Here is a 15,153-nt window from a genome sequence, read left to right as displayed (position 1 = left end):
CTGAATTAATATATTTTGTGTCAATCCTGACAGAAGAACACAGAGATACTAATAAAGGACACAACTTATTTTTTATTTGTTCTTTTATTATTTTTGTTAATTTTTTTTATTATTATATTTTTCTTCTCAAATTTTTAGATGAAAAAAAAGAGAACAAATTAAATTTTCAAAATTTGTTATAATTTATCACCAAACAAAATACAAAAAAACAAAATTTTGTATTTCTGTATTTTGTGTCTTATTTTTAGTGTCTTGTCTTATTCTCTTCTTATAAACAAACTAGCCCTATATTATTGTATGTCTGTCCATGAAAGCAAATAATTAAATGCACAATAAAATTATATAAAAAAAAAGAAAAAAAAGTTTTTGGAAGATATATTGAATGCACAATAGAATTATATATACAAATATTTCTCATGTTGTATAGTTTTGAGAGGATAAAAATGATGTGATAAATTAATTATCTAGTATTTAGTTTAAACATGATACTCTATATTCATATAAAATATATAAAGAGATTTATTTCATATGTTGAATGTATATATAATTAAGTTTCTCATGAAATAACAATGTAAAAGAAGGGATAAGTTACTCCCCAATTTTCGATAGTATCAGAATAATTATTAAAATATTATCAATACTAGAAAAAGAGGTTAAAAACTTATGTTTAGAAAATGAATAATAATTATTCATTCACCAAGTTATATTCCTATTAATATATGTTTGGTCATGGGCTAAGTCCTACAAGCAGAAAAGCCCAATAACATATCTCTAATTAAAATGTAAAGTGAAGGTGGGTCGCAAAATAATAGTTGGGCTTGAGTATTAGAATCTAACATTTTTGGAATCTGTCAGACACGCCCAGCTTTACACTAATTGGCCCATTATATCCAATATATATATTTTGTTTTGGAAATAATCCTCAACCTAATACCAAAAAAAAGACTGGGTAAGTACCAAGTTTATTGTAACCACATCCATTTGATTTTTATTATAATTTTATTTCACTTCAAATTTACCAAGAAATTTCTCTCAACTCCATAAGATAAGAAACAAAACCATACACATGATGTCGATGGTTTTGATATTCTTTTATATAATTGTTATATTTTTTGTCACTGAAAATAAATATAAAAAAAAACTTAAAAAAAGCCAAGAAACAATAATTTAAATGGCATAATTTCTCCATATTCAATTAAAAAGTTGCGGGTTTGAGTCTCCATATTTTAAGTAAAAAAAAAAAAAAAACTTAAAAAAAAAAAATAGAGTAAAGCGCAAGTAATAAGAGTAGAACTGTAGAAGTAGTCAACTGAAACACGCGTAGATAAGGAAAAACCCTAAAAAAGAAGAGATAGAGAAAAAAGAAACACTGGTAGCTAGAAAGTTCACACTCCCACTCCTCTGCGCTTCTTTTCCTTCCCTTCGCCCTGCTGCGTCGATCTCCGAGGGGGGCTTTCCAGCCCTCTCTCTCTGCTTCAATTCAGGTACTTTTACCTCCGAATCCTTTTTTACTTTCTTCGCGCTCATCTATTATTCACTCTTCATCTTAATTTTCCTGGTTGCTATCGAAACATGGTAACCTAAAAGGGTTTCGATTTCGGAACTTGATTTGAATGGGAATTCGATGTAATTGGTGATTTCTTACTTTACTTTGAGTTCAATTGATGTCGAAAGTGGGTTGCTTTGTTAGAGGCAGGTATACGATCTATGCTGATTTTGTGATACTTGAGTTTTTGCTCAGATCTAAGATTATCAGCATATGATTGAATTTAATTTGATTATGGTTTTTGTTCGACCTTTTGTTTAGTTGCTATGATGTAGTGCTTAGCTTATTCACAGTATAATTCGACCTCTTAATTCCCCCTTCTCTAATTATAGCAGTCTGGATTCGATACCTTTAAAATTACCTTGTCAAATCTATGCAACTACTGTCCAAGATTTGGAGACTAGACTTCTAATTTCGGTATCTACATTAAACTAACCTATTTGGCTATAGTTTTTATCAAAACTAAGTTTTAAAGGGTTAAGTAGGGCATTGCAGTTTTAGGATATTTGTTCTGTGATTGTTACTATCTTGGTATCTTGTTTTGAATGTATTTTTGTCATGTAGGTGTTCTGTCTTCACATGGAAGCATTTCACGCTTAATGCCCTTGCCCTCTGAAGTATTTGGACTCTACTTGTTTTTTGAAAAGTTAGGGAGTGAGCTCACAGTTTAGTCTTTTTTTATCACAACATGATTGCCACTGAAACTATCGTACCTAGTACAAAGTTGAGGATCAAATTCTCAACCAAAAGGATAGAAGTTGATTCTGGAACAAAATGTGAGGCTGCACAGAAAGTTTCCCTAATTGATCAAAGTGAGCTCTCTAGTTCAAAGAAGTCGCTTAAGGCAGATTCCAACAAAAGGGGACTGCCAGGGACAGGGAGCATTGAGTGCCAAAAAGAGAAAAGGCAGAAGATTGATAGAAAGGGATCTTCACACTGCTCTACAGTCCTGAAGAGTTTAACATCTCATCGATATAGCTGGGTTTTTAGTAAGCCAGTGGACCCTGTGGCATTAAACATTCCGGATTATTTCACAATCATATCTGAACCCATGGATTTAGGCACAATTAAATCCAAGCTGGAGAAAAATATTTATTCCAGCATTGAGGAATTCGCCACTGATGTCAGGTTAACCTTTTCGAATGCTATGACATATAATCCTCCCAATAATGATGTTCATTTAATGGCCAAGGAACTCAGCAAAGTATTTGAGAAAAAATGGAAAGATTTGGATAAAAAATTGAAATGTGAAGAAGACCTTGAAAAAAATAGGACGGGGTTCATCAAGGAAACGGGAGTAAAGAGTTGTAATGGGATGCAGTCTCAAGAAAAAGACGCGGTGCCCAAAAAGTCACGAGTATCTGAGCACAAAGGAATTCAGAAGGGTAGTTCAATGGCAGCAAAAGATGCTAATGTAAGTGTTGATTTCTGTGAGAGGAGAGTAAAGACTTATTGTAATATGCAATGTTTGAAGATAGTTTCTGGAAATCATGAAATAAAATTGATACTTCTGTTAATTTTGTTCTCTGAGGTCACCTCACGAGGTCAACCTCATTAGGTCACATATGTCTTTTGTTTCCCTTTATGTATTTTTGAAGACATTATTGTATTGGCAATGATTTGGTCATAGGTGGAGTTTCCAAAATTTCCACAGCTTTCGTGCAAAGTGAAGAAAGACTTGAACGAAGGTATGAATTGTTTAGAATACAGCATGTGTTTAGGGCTCTGTAAGGGAGCTAATAACTCTGTAATCTGTAGGCAATATAAGTAACCATGAAGGGGAGTCCTGTCCTTCATTGCGACTTATCACAAGCCGATGTAGTGTTTGTGGTGACATTACTTGCAGTTGTGGAATTCATAGCAATTCGAGTCATGCTTCAGGTAGTTGAAACAAAGTTCTTCCTGTGTCTATATTTGACGTGTAATTTTTTGCCTAGTTGACCTGCATTTCTGCATTGATTTAGAAATATCTTCTGAAGGATCTGAAGGGAAGGATGCTTTGGGGCAGGTATTTACAGCAATCTTATCTATACCATTAATGAAATTTTATGTCTTTTATCAGTTTCTTTTTTAACTGCAAACCTTAAAAGAAACTGTATATCTAATTCCAGGATTGCCAGACTAAATTTACATCACCTTTGGAGAAAAAATCTGACCCGGATTCTGATGGTGAGAAGAACTTATCATTCATCATGTGTTATGTTCTCTTACTTGTGTGCTGATTTGGAATGCTTGATGTTGATATGTAAAGGGCCTGTAAGTTCTCTGGACAGTGAACACGTATGTTCTAGTTCACAGCTTGCAACTTCTGCTGGTGATGCCACTTCTGGGGAAGGTCAGCTTATTTGCTCTGCTTTTGTTGCTCTCTCTTTTCTTTTCTAATAATATCTAAATGTGTTCTGTGAATTGTTATGATGCTAATCTTGTTGTCTTCCTTTTTTTTTTATTATTTTAAATTTCAGTATGGAGCACCCCTGTTTTTTCTGTACAGTTGTCACCTAAAAAGGCTCTCCGGGCTGCTATGCTTAAAAGTCGCTTTGCAGATACAATCTTGAAAGCACAACAAAAAACACTTCTTGAACATGTAGGGCTTTGCCTTCATTGCAGTATTTCTTCTCTTTGCATTACTAAAGGATATTGACATTTAAGTAGTGTGGTTTCCTAATTTATTTTTTACTGCTTCATTTAGGGTGATAAAGGTGATCCTCTGAAAATGCAGTTAGAAAAGGAGAGATTAGAAAGGATGCAGCGAGAAGGTGAATATAGTTACTTGCTTTTGAAACAATCTAATTTGGCAGAACAAATCTGTATGCTTGTTTGAACTTTGAATGTTCATGAGGGACATTGTTTCCATTTTCCCATTGTGTCCCTCCCTTGTTTTCTGTGTTTGTTGACACGTGTCATGCAAAGTAAGAATACTGAATTGGAATCCTTGATAATACAGATGCTTTTGTTCGGATATATATGTGATATTTTATGCCTGTGGGCTAATGGAGGGGATAAGATCAACAAAAGAAAGTTAACCATCACATTCAGTCTTTCCCTACTAGCTATCTAGTAAACTGTCATACTGTGATGCTATATGAATTTGAGTGGTACCAATATCCAGCAATTCCCTTTGTATTTTATATATTTTGTTTAAAGAGCAACTGCTTGCTCATCTTGCTCTTCATTATCGAGTTTTATGGGGTGTGGGGTGTATGGCATGGACTTCCATACTTATTCATGATGCATTAATTGTTGTAGAAGATTCTTCAAAGTGGATATGGGGCTGTTGAGAATCGTGATTTATTTATTTATGATATATCCGATCCTTGTTCATTATGTGCTGTATGACAGAGAGAGCTAGAATTGAAGCCCAAATCAAACATGCTGAAGCAGCTGCAAGATTGAAGCTCGAGGAAGAGTCAAGGCAACGAAGAGAAAAGGAAAGAGAAGCTGCACGACTTGCAATAGAAAAGGTTTTGTTCCTCAAATAAATTTTGGTACTCAAATGATATGATTAACAAAATGAAGGTCGACTCTGATATCTTCTGTTTTTTAATAGATGAAAAGGACTGTTGATATAGAGCACAATCTGGAGATAGTGAGAGAACTTGAAATTTTGAGTGGGTGTACATTATCTTATAAGGCAGTGGCTGGTAGACATGGCTATAAAGTTGCAATGGAGGAGACATTGGAGAAACCTCAGCTTGAAAACCCGTTGGAGCGGCTTGGTTTATTTATCAAAGACGAGTATGCCGCGGATGAAGACGAGGTGTTACCAAACGGAGGCTGCGAAGAAGGGGAAATATTGTAGTGATTAACTTTTAATATAGTACTACCAGGCACCAGTTCCTAATTGTGCATCTATCTGATTTTGAAACAGATTGATTGTAAATGCTGCACATTGCTGTCCAACAAGATCGCCTATTATGCCTTTGCTGTTGCCCCCATTCTTTCCTATCTGCCTAGTAGTGGAAGTCGTTCTAAATACAACTTGATGTGTACATTGACTTGATATGCAATGTTTTTGCTCCCTCTTCTCATGCTAATAATGTGTTGGATTGTGCACTATTAAATTTACATACAAGAATTGCCAATATATGTGGGTAAACTTTCTGCTTAAAAGAGTTAACTTATGCTATTGATTAACATACAAGGACTACCTAAATTTGAATTTGACTCTAATTTGATCTTACTACCTGTTATCATACGCATATCCTAAACGATAGTGTGAAGTATAACTCAGCCCAAAAAGTACTATAGTTGAACCAGTTTTGAAATAAGAACATAACATCATGACCTAAAAAAAAATAACATAACATCATTCATTTTATCGCACACAAGAGTCTGCCAAGAATGTGCAAGATATCAATATAAGATGCAATTAGTAAAACAAAACTATTATTAATGAAATAACAGAGTCACCTATTCACGGTACACGGTTCTTAACACACTGTTGAAGATAAGAGATGCAAAAAAGGTTTTCAAATAACTCTCGGCTACATACATGAAAAATGTAACACAGCCTACACTTTGCTACCACATAGAATGAACGCTATACACTTCATATGACGTATTTGTTTTTAGCGGCTCTGTCATGCTTCTTTGCATCCTCCTGCACAAATAGCCAACAACAAACATAAATCACGAACTTATATGACTTGTAACGACAAATTCAAAAGCTCATATAGTTGTTATACTCACGTGGAATATAAAGCCGATGGTATCATTATAATCAAGAAACTCCTTCCACTGTTTTCCAATGCTCACCTGCATTGCAACAAGAAACACAGTTTTGGATTTGGTATTCCACAAGTTGTCCAAAGAATTTGACAATAGATGTATACAATTCACAAGCACAAGCAAAGGACTCGGAATGTTCATTGCTATTGTTCATTGTAACAATACATATCTACCACCTTCGCATGTTCAAGAGTAAATTACATAGAACTTCCACCTATTGGTAAAAATTTCATATCTCTAACAATTCCAACCAGTCACTGCAAATAACTGAGTTATGTTGTTTATTTGCACTCCATATCAAACAGTTTAGCAAGTTCATTATTAGGTATGCCATTCACATGTAAACAGATTTGAACTTTTTCTTTGGTAAATTACAATTAACAGCTAGCAATATACTCAATTTTTAGAAGATAGAAATAACTAATTCAAAACCTGGGCAGCTTCATTTGCAGCATTCTTAGTCCAAAGAGCAATTTTCTCCTGCCTATTCCTGACATTTACGACAGCTCCGCAAATCTCATCACCATGATCAAATTGTTCTCCAATCATCCCCAACAACTTTAGAAACAAAAAAACAAAAAAGAGAACATATTAGCTCACATCACAAATCATACAGATAAATTCAATTCATCAATGCAATGAATCAATGGTTTTCACATAACAATACCGTGTATAACCAACTGGTATCAGATTTCCCCCTAGGAAATGTCATAGTCCATTTTCCCCCATTAGCGCAGATAGGGTCCTCCCATTTAGGCTCAATCTTGTGCTTGAAACAGTGAAAGTCTGCTCCAACAGCCAACTTGCTAGGGTGATGTATGTTATTGTAAATGCTGTAACCACCATCAAAAGCAAGAAACCAAAAGGCTTGTTTTTTAAAAAATAATACAAAACAAACAAATAAACAAAATATACACAACAAAGATCTCATCAAGAACTAATGAAAGGACAATTTTTGACGGTGCCCAAAAATCGGAAAATGGGAAAAGATAGAAGATTGACCTCCAGAATTCTTCAACGGTGGCGAAGGTGTAAATGGGTCTGATGGAGCTGCCCCAAGCTGCTTGCTTGGACTTAGCGGAGGGGTTATCGAACCAGAAGGTCCAAGAGTTCTCAAGAGGGTGGGGGTTACGGGCGAGGGCGCCGGAGGAGGAGGGTGGCCTGGAGGTGGCGGAGGAGTCGTCGTCGTCGAGGATCTCTCCCTCCTCAAGGTCTTCGTTTTCGTTGTTAGGGTTTGCGGTGATTTGGTCGTCAGTGATGCTTGATTTCTGGGTATCTTCAACCACCATCTTGTTCTTCTGCTGAAGCTGATACAAACTTGCTCTTGGATTCTCTCTTCTCTCTCTATACTGTATCTCTCAATTGAAATTGCTCTTCGTTCCGTTTTGTGTTTGCGTTGTGTGCGTGACCCAGGTTTTATCACACAAGAGGCACTCGTGGGCTTCTTCTATGTTATGACTTACAAGGCCCAGTTAATCAATTTTTCACATTTTTCTTTTTTTTTTTTACAGAATATTTCAGATTTAGAATTTATAATTAAAATTAAAAATTTAGGGTTTAAGGTGTTTTATAATAGGGCTGCACATAGATCGAATAATATTCGCATATCCGCGGTAATTATCCGCATCTGATCCGAATTTTGCGGATATTATCCGATCCGTAGAGCCATTGGATCGGATCGAATCCGATCCGCACTATGGTCGGATCGGATTGCGGATTCGGCAGTGATATTCGCGGATCCGATCCACAAATCCGCATATCCGCACATCACATATAAATAGCATAGTTTAAGAAAATAAATCCGAATGGGATATGAATTTTAGTGTGTTATTTTATGAATTTTATAATATTTTGTTTTTAATTTTTTATATTGTACTTCAACTTAGAATAATTAAACTTAAATCTTGTGTTATTATTTTATTTTTGTTATTCAAGAGAACTATTATTGATAATATTTTAGGAGTAAATAGGTTTAAACAGATAAAAAATGAATTTTTTCGATATTTTTTTGTAAAAATAGCCAAACAGAATCTTAAAATTATTTTTTTTTTAATTATGCGGATATCGTATCTGATCCGATCCGATCCATGTGCAGCCCTATTTTATATTTTGTTTCTTTAAATTTTAATCGTAAATTAACCTTTAAGAATAGTTAAGTTTCTTAATTTTTTTTGAAACACATGCATTCGTCTTAAAAGAGTCTATTAGAAGAATGAATAACTTTTTGAGGTAAAATAATTTACCAATCCTTGATTTAGTTTTTGAAATTTTAATAGTTGACCCATATGATATAAGATACTTGAAAATGGTCACTTGTAGTTTGAGAGATGCAGAGTGAGTTCATAAAAATTACTTTTACTCTTATCAAACTTCATATTTAATCTCAAAATTTTTCATGGTCAAGGATAAGATTAAGTCACCAAACTAAACCCTTGTTAGGAACCAAGGTTTCTATTATAGTGTTAAACCTTAAAGGCCACTTTTTTTTATAGATAAACATTTTGCAAGGTAGGTAGGTATTTTATTTAAAGAAGTAATTTAATAAAATCAGTAACATACAGACGAAGCATGTAATTATTATATAAAAAATTGTTGAACAGCTTCTAAAATAAAGTACACAGGCTTAGACCCCTGGGATTGGATACTTAGTAGTAAGAGCTTCAACTCTACCACGCAACTCTGAAACCTTTTCTCCCAAAGGAAACTCAGCAGATGTTACAAACTTCATAAAATCTTGCAGCTTTGTCCCTGACACCAACTTCTTGGCTTCAAGACTTATCTGGACACCCTCATGAATTAAGTCAGCTATCAATGTGAACTCTTTCTCGCTGAGTCCTCTTGTTGTCATTGCCGGCGATCCAATGCGAATGCCTCCGGGAACTAGGGCGCTCTTATCGCCTTTTATAATTAGCCAAATGTCAGTGAAAATTAATGCAGCATAAACATCACAATTAGCAAAAGTATGTGAAAAAAATGATGCTTGTTAAGTGGTAATAGTCTCACCGGGCACTGAATTCTTGTTAAGGGTTATGGAAGCCATATCAAGAATTTTCTCAACTCGTGCGCCATCGATACCCTGAAGAAATTGATGCCAGTTAATATGATATGATCATGTCATGTCCTTTACATTGAAAAGCATGGTTAGGAATTTTCATTGCAGTTTACTTATGAAAATTTTGACAGACTACATTATATTTCTTCAGACAATAAAAACAAAGGCATGAGTAAGAGTCTTACAGATGGCCTCAGATCAACAAGAACCAGGTGATTATCACTACCACCAGAGACCAGTTTATACCCGTGCTCAATTAACCGGTTTGCAAGAGCTCTACAGTTAGAGACCACCTGCACAATGGTGCATACATGTGCAATCATTAGGAAGCGCCTTGCATCGATTCTAATTAATGATGAAAAGTATTGTACCTGGTTTTGGTAATTTTTAAATTCCTGAGATTGAGCATGCTTCAAGCAAACTGCTAGTCCTCCAATTGTGTGGTTATGAGGACCACCCTGAATAATTGACTTACACTATTAGGATCACAAACTACAAAGGAAAAGAAATTGATGTATCTGACAGCAGAGGTGCAAAGCATACTTGCATCTTATCAATCAGAATGCTCAAGAGAACTAGCAAGATGGCAACTCTAATTTACCTGAAGACCAGGAAAAACAGCATTGTTTATGGCAGACTCCAGATCGACTCCATGCACAGGATCTTTCTTGAAGAATATCATACCACCTCTTGGACCTCTCAAGGACTGGATTAAATATATAATGGATAAAGTCAATTGGAACTGTGTCTTAATACAACACACAAGTTATATATAACAGGGATTACGGATCCAAGTAAGCATAATAGAATAATATACTTTCACAAAACTAATTCTCAAAACCCATAACGTAGAAAGCACGAAGTAGAAAAATCTCAAGGCAAACCTTGTGGGTTGTGGTGGTCACAATATCACAAAACTCGAAGGGACTAGCAAGCACAGATGCAGCAACAAGCCCACTTATGTGAGCCATATCCATCATAAGAAAAGCACCTACTTCATCTGCAATCTTCACAAGTATATAAGCCATCATTAGTTCTTTGCAAACATAATCACATAAGATTTTCAAGGGTATGAATCGTGATATACTCCAGAAAATAATTAAGTAGAAAACATACTTTTCTGAAGCGAGGATAGTCAATGTCTCGAGGATAAGCACTGGCACCGGCAATTATGAGTTTTGGCCGGAAAAGGTTTGCAGTTTTCTCCAGCATATCATAATCAATAAGACCTGATAGAACCCAAAACAGGCTAAAAAATTTAAGTTATCAAACAAATTAGAAAATAAATCTGCAATAATTTAGTGACAAGAAAAAAAGGAACCTGTTGATTCATCAAGTCGATAAGGCATAGATTCAAAATAAATGGATGTTCCTGATACACGTCTCTTGGGTGTCATAAATCCATGTGATAAATGCCCCCCATGAGGCAAGTCCAAACCCTGGTAAATTACCATTGTGCATTAGGACAATTACATAACGTGAACACCGTTCTGGCATAGTTAAATTGAATGGAGAATAGTTTACCATTATTCTATCATGTGGTTTAAGAATTGCAGTATATACTGCAAAATTAGCAGGGGAACCAGACAACGGTTGAACATTTACACCCCATTTCTCTCTATCTACATGAAATGCTGTCAAAGCCCTTTCTTGACATAGGATTTCAAGCTCGTCAATGTACTCATTACCACCATAATACCTTACATGTATAACAAGATTCCAGTCAATGAAATTACTTTAACAGAAAAAGAAGACAGCATTTGGATAGAAGAATTTACCTTTTACCCGGTAGTCCTTCGGAGTACTTGTTAGTGAGACATGAACCAACTGCTTCCATCACTGCTCTAGAAGTAAAATTCTCCGAGGCAATAAGCTCTAAACTTTTAAATTGTCGGTCCTTTTCCTTATCAATAATTGCACGAACCTCATGATCGGCTTCACTCAAGCCATAATCCACAAACTTGCTTCCATCACCTGATACAATACAAAACTGAAAACCTCAAGCCTAATGTTTGGGATGATTTACACTTATTCTACTTGCATCTATCTAAAACTTTCAATAGTATTTATTACTCTAGTCTACAAAGGGATAAAATAAATAAATAGATAAAATACAAGTCACTTGCACATACCAATTTTTCAATCAGATGGTAAAACTATAATTACCTCCAATTTCAGGCACAGAGACGGACAAAGATGATGGAGTTCCAGTAAGTACAGTTCCTTCAACATGAGATGCTTTGCATGGCTTCAAACTATAGAACTTCGTCTGAGCTAAACATCCATTATTGCCGAGCCCTTTATTAGGGAAAGTCATCCCCTTGGTCCAAACAGGCTGTTGTTGCAAAGAACCCATCATTGCAACTCCAGTAGTGGCTTGCATCCTTGTCCTGCGGTTCAATGAGTCAAGAGTTATAACTCTAAAGCTCTAATACATGGTTCATAATTCATTGTACAACAACAATAAGAAAGATTGCTACATAGCATGCTACAGAAATAAGTTAGCTCTTTTGCAGGGGAAAAGATAGTTTTGAACAAAAAAAAGAAATACATTTAAGCTGAGAAATAAATGATGCAGTACAAATCAAACTGATATAATTTCCCCCTATAAATACTGATTTGATTAGACTTTTCGATAGAGGAATCTCAGATTATTCTTAAACAAACACATCATGAACTGCAAAACAGGCTTTTTGTTAGTATTACCAGATTCTATGAACTACTTCATACTTGGGCCACACAGTTCAAAATTGAAAAACCCTTAAAAATCAAAGAATGGGCAAGCTTTCTTTTTGTCGCCGGGACATCATAAAGCTTGAAGCTTTACTCTGACTTTTTCAACAGCAATCATTTGAACAGGCAAATTTCATCACATATCCATTAAGAAAAGCACGAATATACTGGAAAAACAATGAAAACCATGATACACTCATGACTCATACCCAACAAAGGGTACATAACATACCACAGAAATAAAGGAAAAAGGGAATTTTGAAATACCCCATCAAAAGTATAACACGAAACAAACAGAAAATGATGAAAACAAGGTGGGTTGAGCTTACCTGAGAAGCAGAGGAACAGAGAGAAGAGTAAGTGTGCTATGGGGAGTATGAGGGACGAAGGGAAAGACAGACAAAAGTAACGGCGCGAAACGAAGCAGTGTGGTTCGGTCTACTACCAAGAACTCATAATAAATAAATATAAGAATTAAGAAATTATTTTATTCATTTTTCACATAAATGAGGATAAGGATCAATGTAATGTTGCAGTTTTTTTTCATAAATAAATCAAAAATAAATATTATTTCCAAAAACAAAGAACGACAACTTTATTCGATTAGGATCCTTATATTTAGTTCAAATCATAATATTCTTTAAATTCTAAATTACTTAATTTTGAATTAAATAATATTTTTTATTTAAAATTTAAAATATTATAATTTAAATTTGTTAATTTGTATTAATTTTATTTATTAATTTTAGATATAACTAAATTAAATTAAACTATAAAATAAGTTTTTTCCTAACTATAAAAATTTTACCATTAAAAATAATGTATATATATATAATGTAAAAAAAAAATATCATAATCGGATGGAGTCCACTTGATTTGGGTCCAAAATGGAGTTGGATCCATCCCATATTTCCATTAAAAAAACAAAAAAAGTGAATTTTGGGGGCTGATTTTTTTAGATATGATGCCCGGGTGTGAGTTATGCTGAGATATGATTATTACCGGTGATTTACACTGTTATGACGGCGTTGCGTTTTTTAATTTTTGGGGGAAAAAATCGGTGCCACCGATTTCAAGCAGGGAGGAAGAACCGATTTGTGTGAGGGAGAGGTTGATGGGGAATAAATCGGTGCCACCGATTTGTGGTGGAGGAAGACGTTATCGGATGAGTGCAGTAATCGGTCCCACCGATTACTAGAGGCAGAAAATTTTATTTTAATCCGGGGTGCACAAATCGGACCCACCGATTTGGGTGGTGCAGCGGTCGGTCCGTCCGATTTGCCCGTTAGTGCATACAAAAAAGCGGATGGTGAGTTCACAAAAGTCTCATTTCTTCCTCGTCATGTTCATCCTCTTCTCTTCTGTTCTCTGATTCATCTCCATTTTTTTTGTAAAACAAATTTCTGTGAGGTTGTGAATAGTCAACTACGTGTAGTGTTATGGATGATAGAGTTGTATTGAAGATTTATTATTACGGACAGATCTTATTGCAAACATACGAGGGAGTTCAATTTGTGTGTGAAAATCCATTAGATGTTGTTATTCCGTTCACATTGTCATTTGAGGAATTAAAAGGTGTGATTTGTGAGAAGATAGATTCTCAAAGATGTAGGAGAATATCGTGTATTTTGTACAGGTATCCAGGTATGCATGAAATGTTTTCAATGTACATGGAAAATCGCCACCGGATGTCGTGCATCGAGTTATATATTGAGTTTGAACAATCTGAAGTGGACCGTAACATTGAATTGGAAGATTATAATAGTGAAAGCGAAGGTGAATTTGAAAGCGAAGATTATAATACTAATTTTTTTACTATAATTATAACTTTTCATTACTATTATTATTCATATAGAACAGCATACTAATTTATTATTATTATTATTATTATTATTATTATTATTATTATTATTATTATTATTCAAACAGCATACATACTAATTAGTTATTACTATTATTAATATTATAAATATTATTATTATTATTATTATTATCATCTAACACCTAACACCTAACATAACATAAAATCTAATTTTAGTTATTATTAATTTATTGTTTAAATTTTACTAAATTAAAATTCAATTGTTACAGATCATAAATAAAATAATAAATTAAATTTTTATTTTTCATCATAATAATTAATTAAACTCAATTACTAATACTGATAATATACTAACTAGCCATATCATTCATACATTCATACATACATACATACAAAGTTTATTTCTATGTTAATTTCTATTTCTAACCACCTAATAATAGAATTATACATACATACATGTTTAATTTCTACTTAATGCCATTCTAATATATTGCTAATAAAATTTAAAATTCTCACTATCATTAATTTTAAATAAAATTATTAAAAAATAAAAACTTACATAATTTGGATCTCCAAGATAATTAACAATATGAAGCTCTGGTTGATTTACTTCCTTAATTTTTCTTCTTCTTGGCACTTTTACTCAAATTTTTTACTGAGCTTTTTGGTGGTCCAACAATGGTGAAATGGTGGGGTTTAGGCGTTGCAGAAAGGGGAAAGGGATAGTTTGTGTGTGGGAGTAAATGAGAAAGTGTTGGGAGGGTGAAAGAGATAGGAAACACGGGTTTTGAGGGGTAAAACGCGCATAGGAGTCACGGGCCACCCACAACCCATCTGCATGCGTGACGCGTGGCAAGGGGTCACCAATCGGTGTCACCGATTTGCGTCCCATCCGCAACCTGAAATCGTTGCCACCGATTTCTGTACCCCCATCGGTGCCACCGATTTCTTCGACAACGCCGTCACATCTCCGTGAAACACCCCAAACCCCCATAACGCTGTGAAACTCCGTCACTTTTTCCATATCAAAATTAAAAAACTCAATTTTGGGTAACAAAGGTGTTAGATCTTTTTTGAAAACAAAATTTATTTTTAATTTATTTATAAAAAAAAACTCAATGTTGGATATACCGTAGGATGAATTTAGAAAATAATCATCATATTACTGCTTCGATTAAGTATAATATTTTCTGTACATAACTTCTTTTTGGTAGATACTGCCAATGACTTTTAAATCACATTTAGAGTTACTATTTGGTCATTGCCAAAAAA

General features: G+C 34.4%; 3 protein-coding genes across 4 annotated transcripts; 1 reads left to right on the top strand and 2 right to left on the bottom strand.

Annotated features, from left to right (window-relative positions):
* The first annotated feature begins 1,297 nt into the window (after positions 1 to 1,297).
* LOC112783839 (transcription factor GTE12) lies at positions 1,298 to 5,580 on the top strand. The gene is made up of 11 exons (XM_025826909.3): positions 1,298 to 1,484; positions 2,111 to 2,960; positions 3,177 to 3,234; positions 3,305 to 3,427; positions 3,511 to 3,554; positions 3,658 to 3,715; positions 3,798 to 3,881; positions 4,009 to 4,130; positions 4,236 to 4,302; positions 4,886 to 5,007; positions 5,094 to 5,580. Exons 2-11 carry the CDS (start codon positions 2,235 to 2,237, stop codon positions 5,343 to 5,345), a joined length of 1,656 nt encoding a protein of 551 aa, XP_025682694.1. The 5' UTR covers positions 1,298 to 1,484; positions 2,111 to 2,234; the 3' UTR covers positions 5,346 to 5,580.
* Positions 5,581 to 5,908: 328 nt separating this feature from the next.
* Positions 5,909 to 7,642, bottom strand: LOC112783840 (eukaryotic translation initiation factor 4E-1). The gene is made up of 5 exons (NM_001426609.1): positions 7,277 to 7,642; positions 6,942 to 7,107; positions 6,707 to 6,832; positions 6,236 to 6,301; positions 5,909 to 6,146 (listed from the first exon to the last, which is right to left on the bottom strand). Exons 1-5 carry the CDS (start codon positions 7,561 to 7,563, stop codon positions 6,096 to 6,098), a joined length of 696 nt encoding a protein of 231 aa, NP_001413538.1. The 5' UTR covers positions 7,564 to 7,642; the 3' UTR covers positions 5,909 to 6,095.
* A 1,131-nt stretch (positions 7,643 to 8,773) lies between these two features.
* Positions 8,774 to 12,648, bottom strand: LOC112783585 (serine hydroxymethyltransferase 3, chloroplastic). 2 transcript variants are annotated; one of them, XM_025826588.2, is made up of 12 exons: positions 12,389 to 12,648; positions 11,493 to 11,716; positions 11,105 to 11,300; positions 10,851 to 11,025; positions 10,648 to 10,765; positions 10,443 to 10,555; positions 10,211 to 10,333; positions 9,928 to 10,032; positions 9,698 to 9,784; positions 9,512 to 9,619; positions 9,278 to 9,350; positions 8,774 to 9,172 (listed from the first exon to the last, which is right to left on the bottom strand). In XM_025826588.2, the coding sequence occupies exons 2-12, from the start codon at positions 11,707 to 11,709 to the stop codon at positions 8,898 to 8,900; spliced, it is 1,590 nt and encodes a 529-aa protein (XP_025682373.1). In that variant the 5' UTR covers positions 11,710 to 11,716; positions 12,389 to 12,648; the 3' UTR covers positions 8,774 to 8,897. The 2 variants fall into 2 exon arrangements, with proteins under 2 accessions (XP_025682373.1, XP_025682372.1); XM_025826587.2 differs by having other exon boundaries at positions 9,512 to 9,784; positions 12,389 to 12,554.
* Positions 12,649 to 15,153: the final 2,505 nt, after the last annotated feature.

The sequence above is a fragment of the Arachis hypogaea genome, chromosome 20, assembly GCF_003086295.3.
Source record: "Arachis hypogaea cultivar Tifrunner chromosome 20, arahy.Tifrunner.gnm2.J5K5, whole genome shotgun sequence".
NCBI lineage: Eukaryota > Viridiplantae > Streptophyta > Magnoliopsida > Fabales > Fabaceae > Arachis > Arachis hypogaea.
The sequence above is the reverse complement of the archived record's forward strand: the minus strand, read 5'-3'. Positions and strand labels throughout refer to the sequence as shown.

What these genes read in the sequence shown, in the direction of transcription:
- LOC112783839 (XM_025826909.3), top strand. Translation starts at nt 2,235, where the DNA reads ATGATTGCCACTGAAACTATCGTACCTAGTACAAAGTTGAGGATCAAA. An exon ending in CAATTCGAGTCATGCTTCAG is followed by an intron (nt 3,428 to 3,510) that starts GTAGTTGAAACA and finishes GCATTGATTTAG; the next exon opens with AAATATCTTCTGAAGGATCT. An exon ending in CACGACTTGCAATAGAAAAG is followed by an intron (nt 5,008 to 5,093) that starts GTTTTGTTCCTC and finishes GTTTTTTAATAG; the next exon opens with ATGAAAAGGACTGTTGATAT.
- LOC112783840 (NM_001426609.1), bottom strand. Translation starts at nt 7,563, where the DNA reads ATGGTGGTTGAAGATACCCAGAAATCAAGCATCACTGACGACCAAATC. An exon ending in ACCGTTGAAGAATTCTGGAG is followed by an intron (nt 7,108 to 7,276) that starts GTCAATCTTCTA and finishes TGGTGGTTACAG; the next exon opens with CATTTACAATAACATACATC. An exon ending in ATACCAGTTGGTTATACACG is followed by an intron (nt 6,833 to 6,941) that starts GTATTGTTATGT and finishes TTGTTTCTAAAG; the next exon opens with TTGTTGGGGATGATTGGAGA.
- LOC112783585 (XM_025826587.2), bottom strand. Translation starts at nt 11,709, where the DNA reads ATGCAAGCCACTACTGGAGTTGCAATGATGGGTTCTTTGCAACAACAG. An exon ending in GAAGGACTACCGGGTAAAAG is followed by an intron (nt 11,026 to 11,104) that starts GTAAATTCTTCT and finishes TATACATGTAAG; the next exon opens with GTATTATGGTGGTAATGAGT. An exon ending in TAACAAGAATTCAGTGCCCG is followed by an intron (nt 9,173 to 9,277) that starts GTGAGACTATTA and finishes TAATTATAAAAG; the next exon opens with GCGATAAGAGCGCCCTAGTT.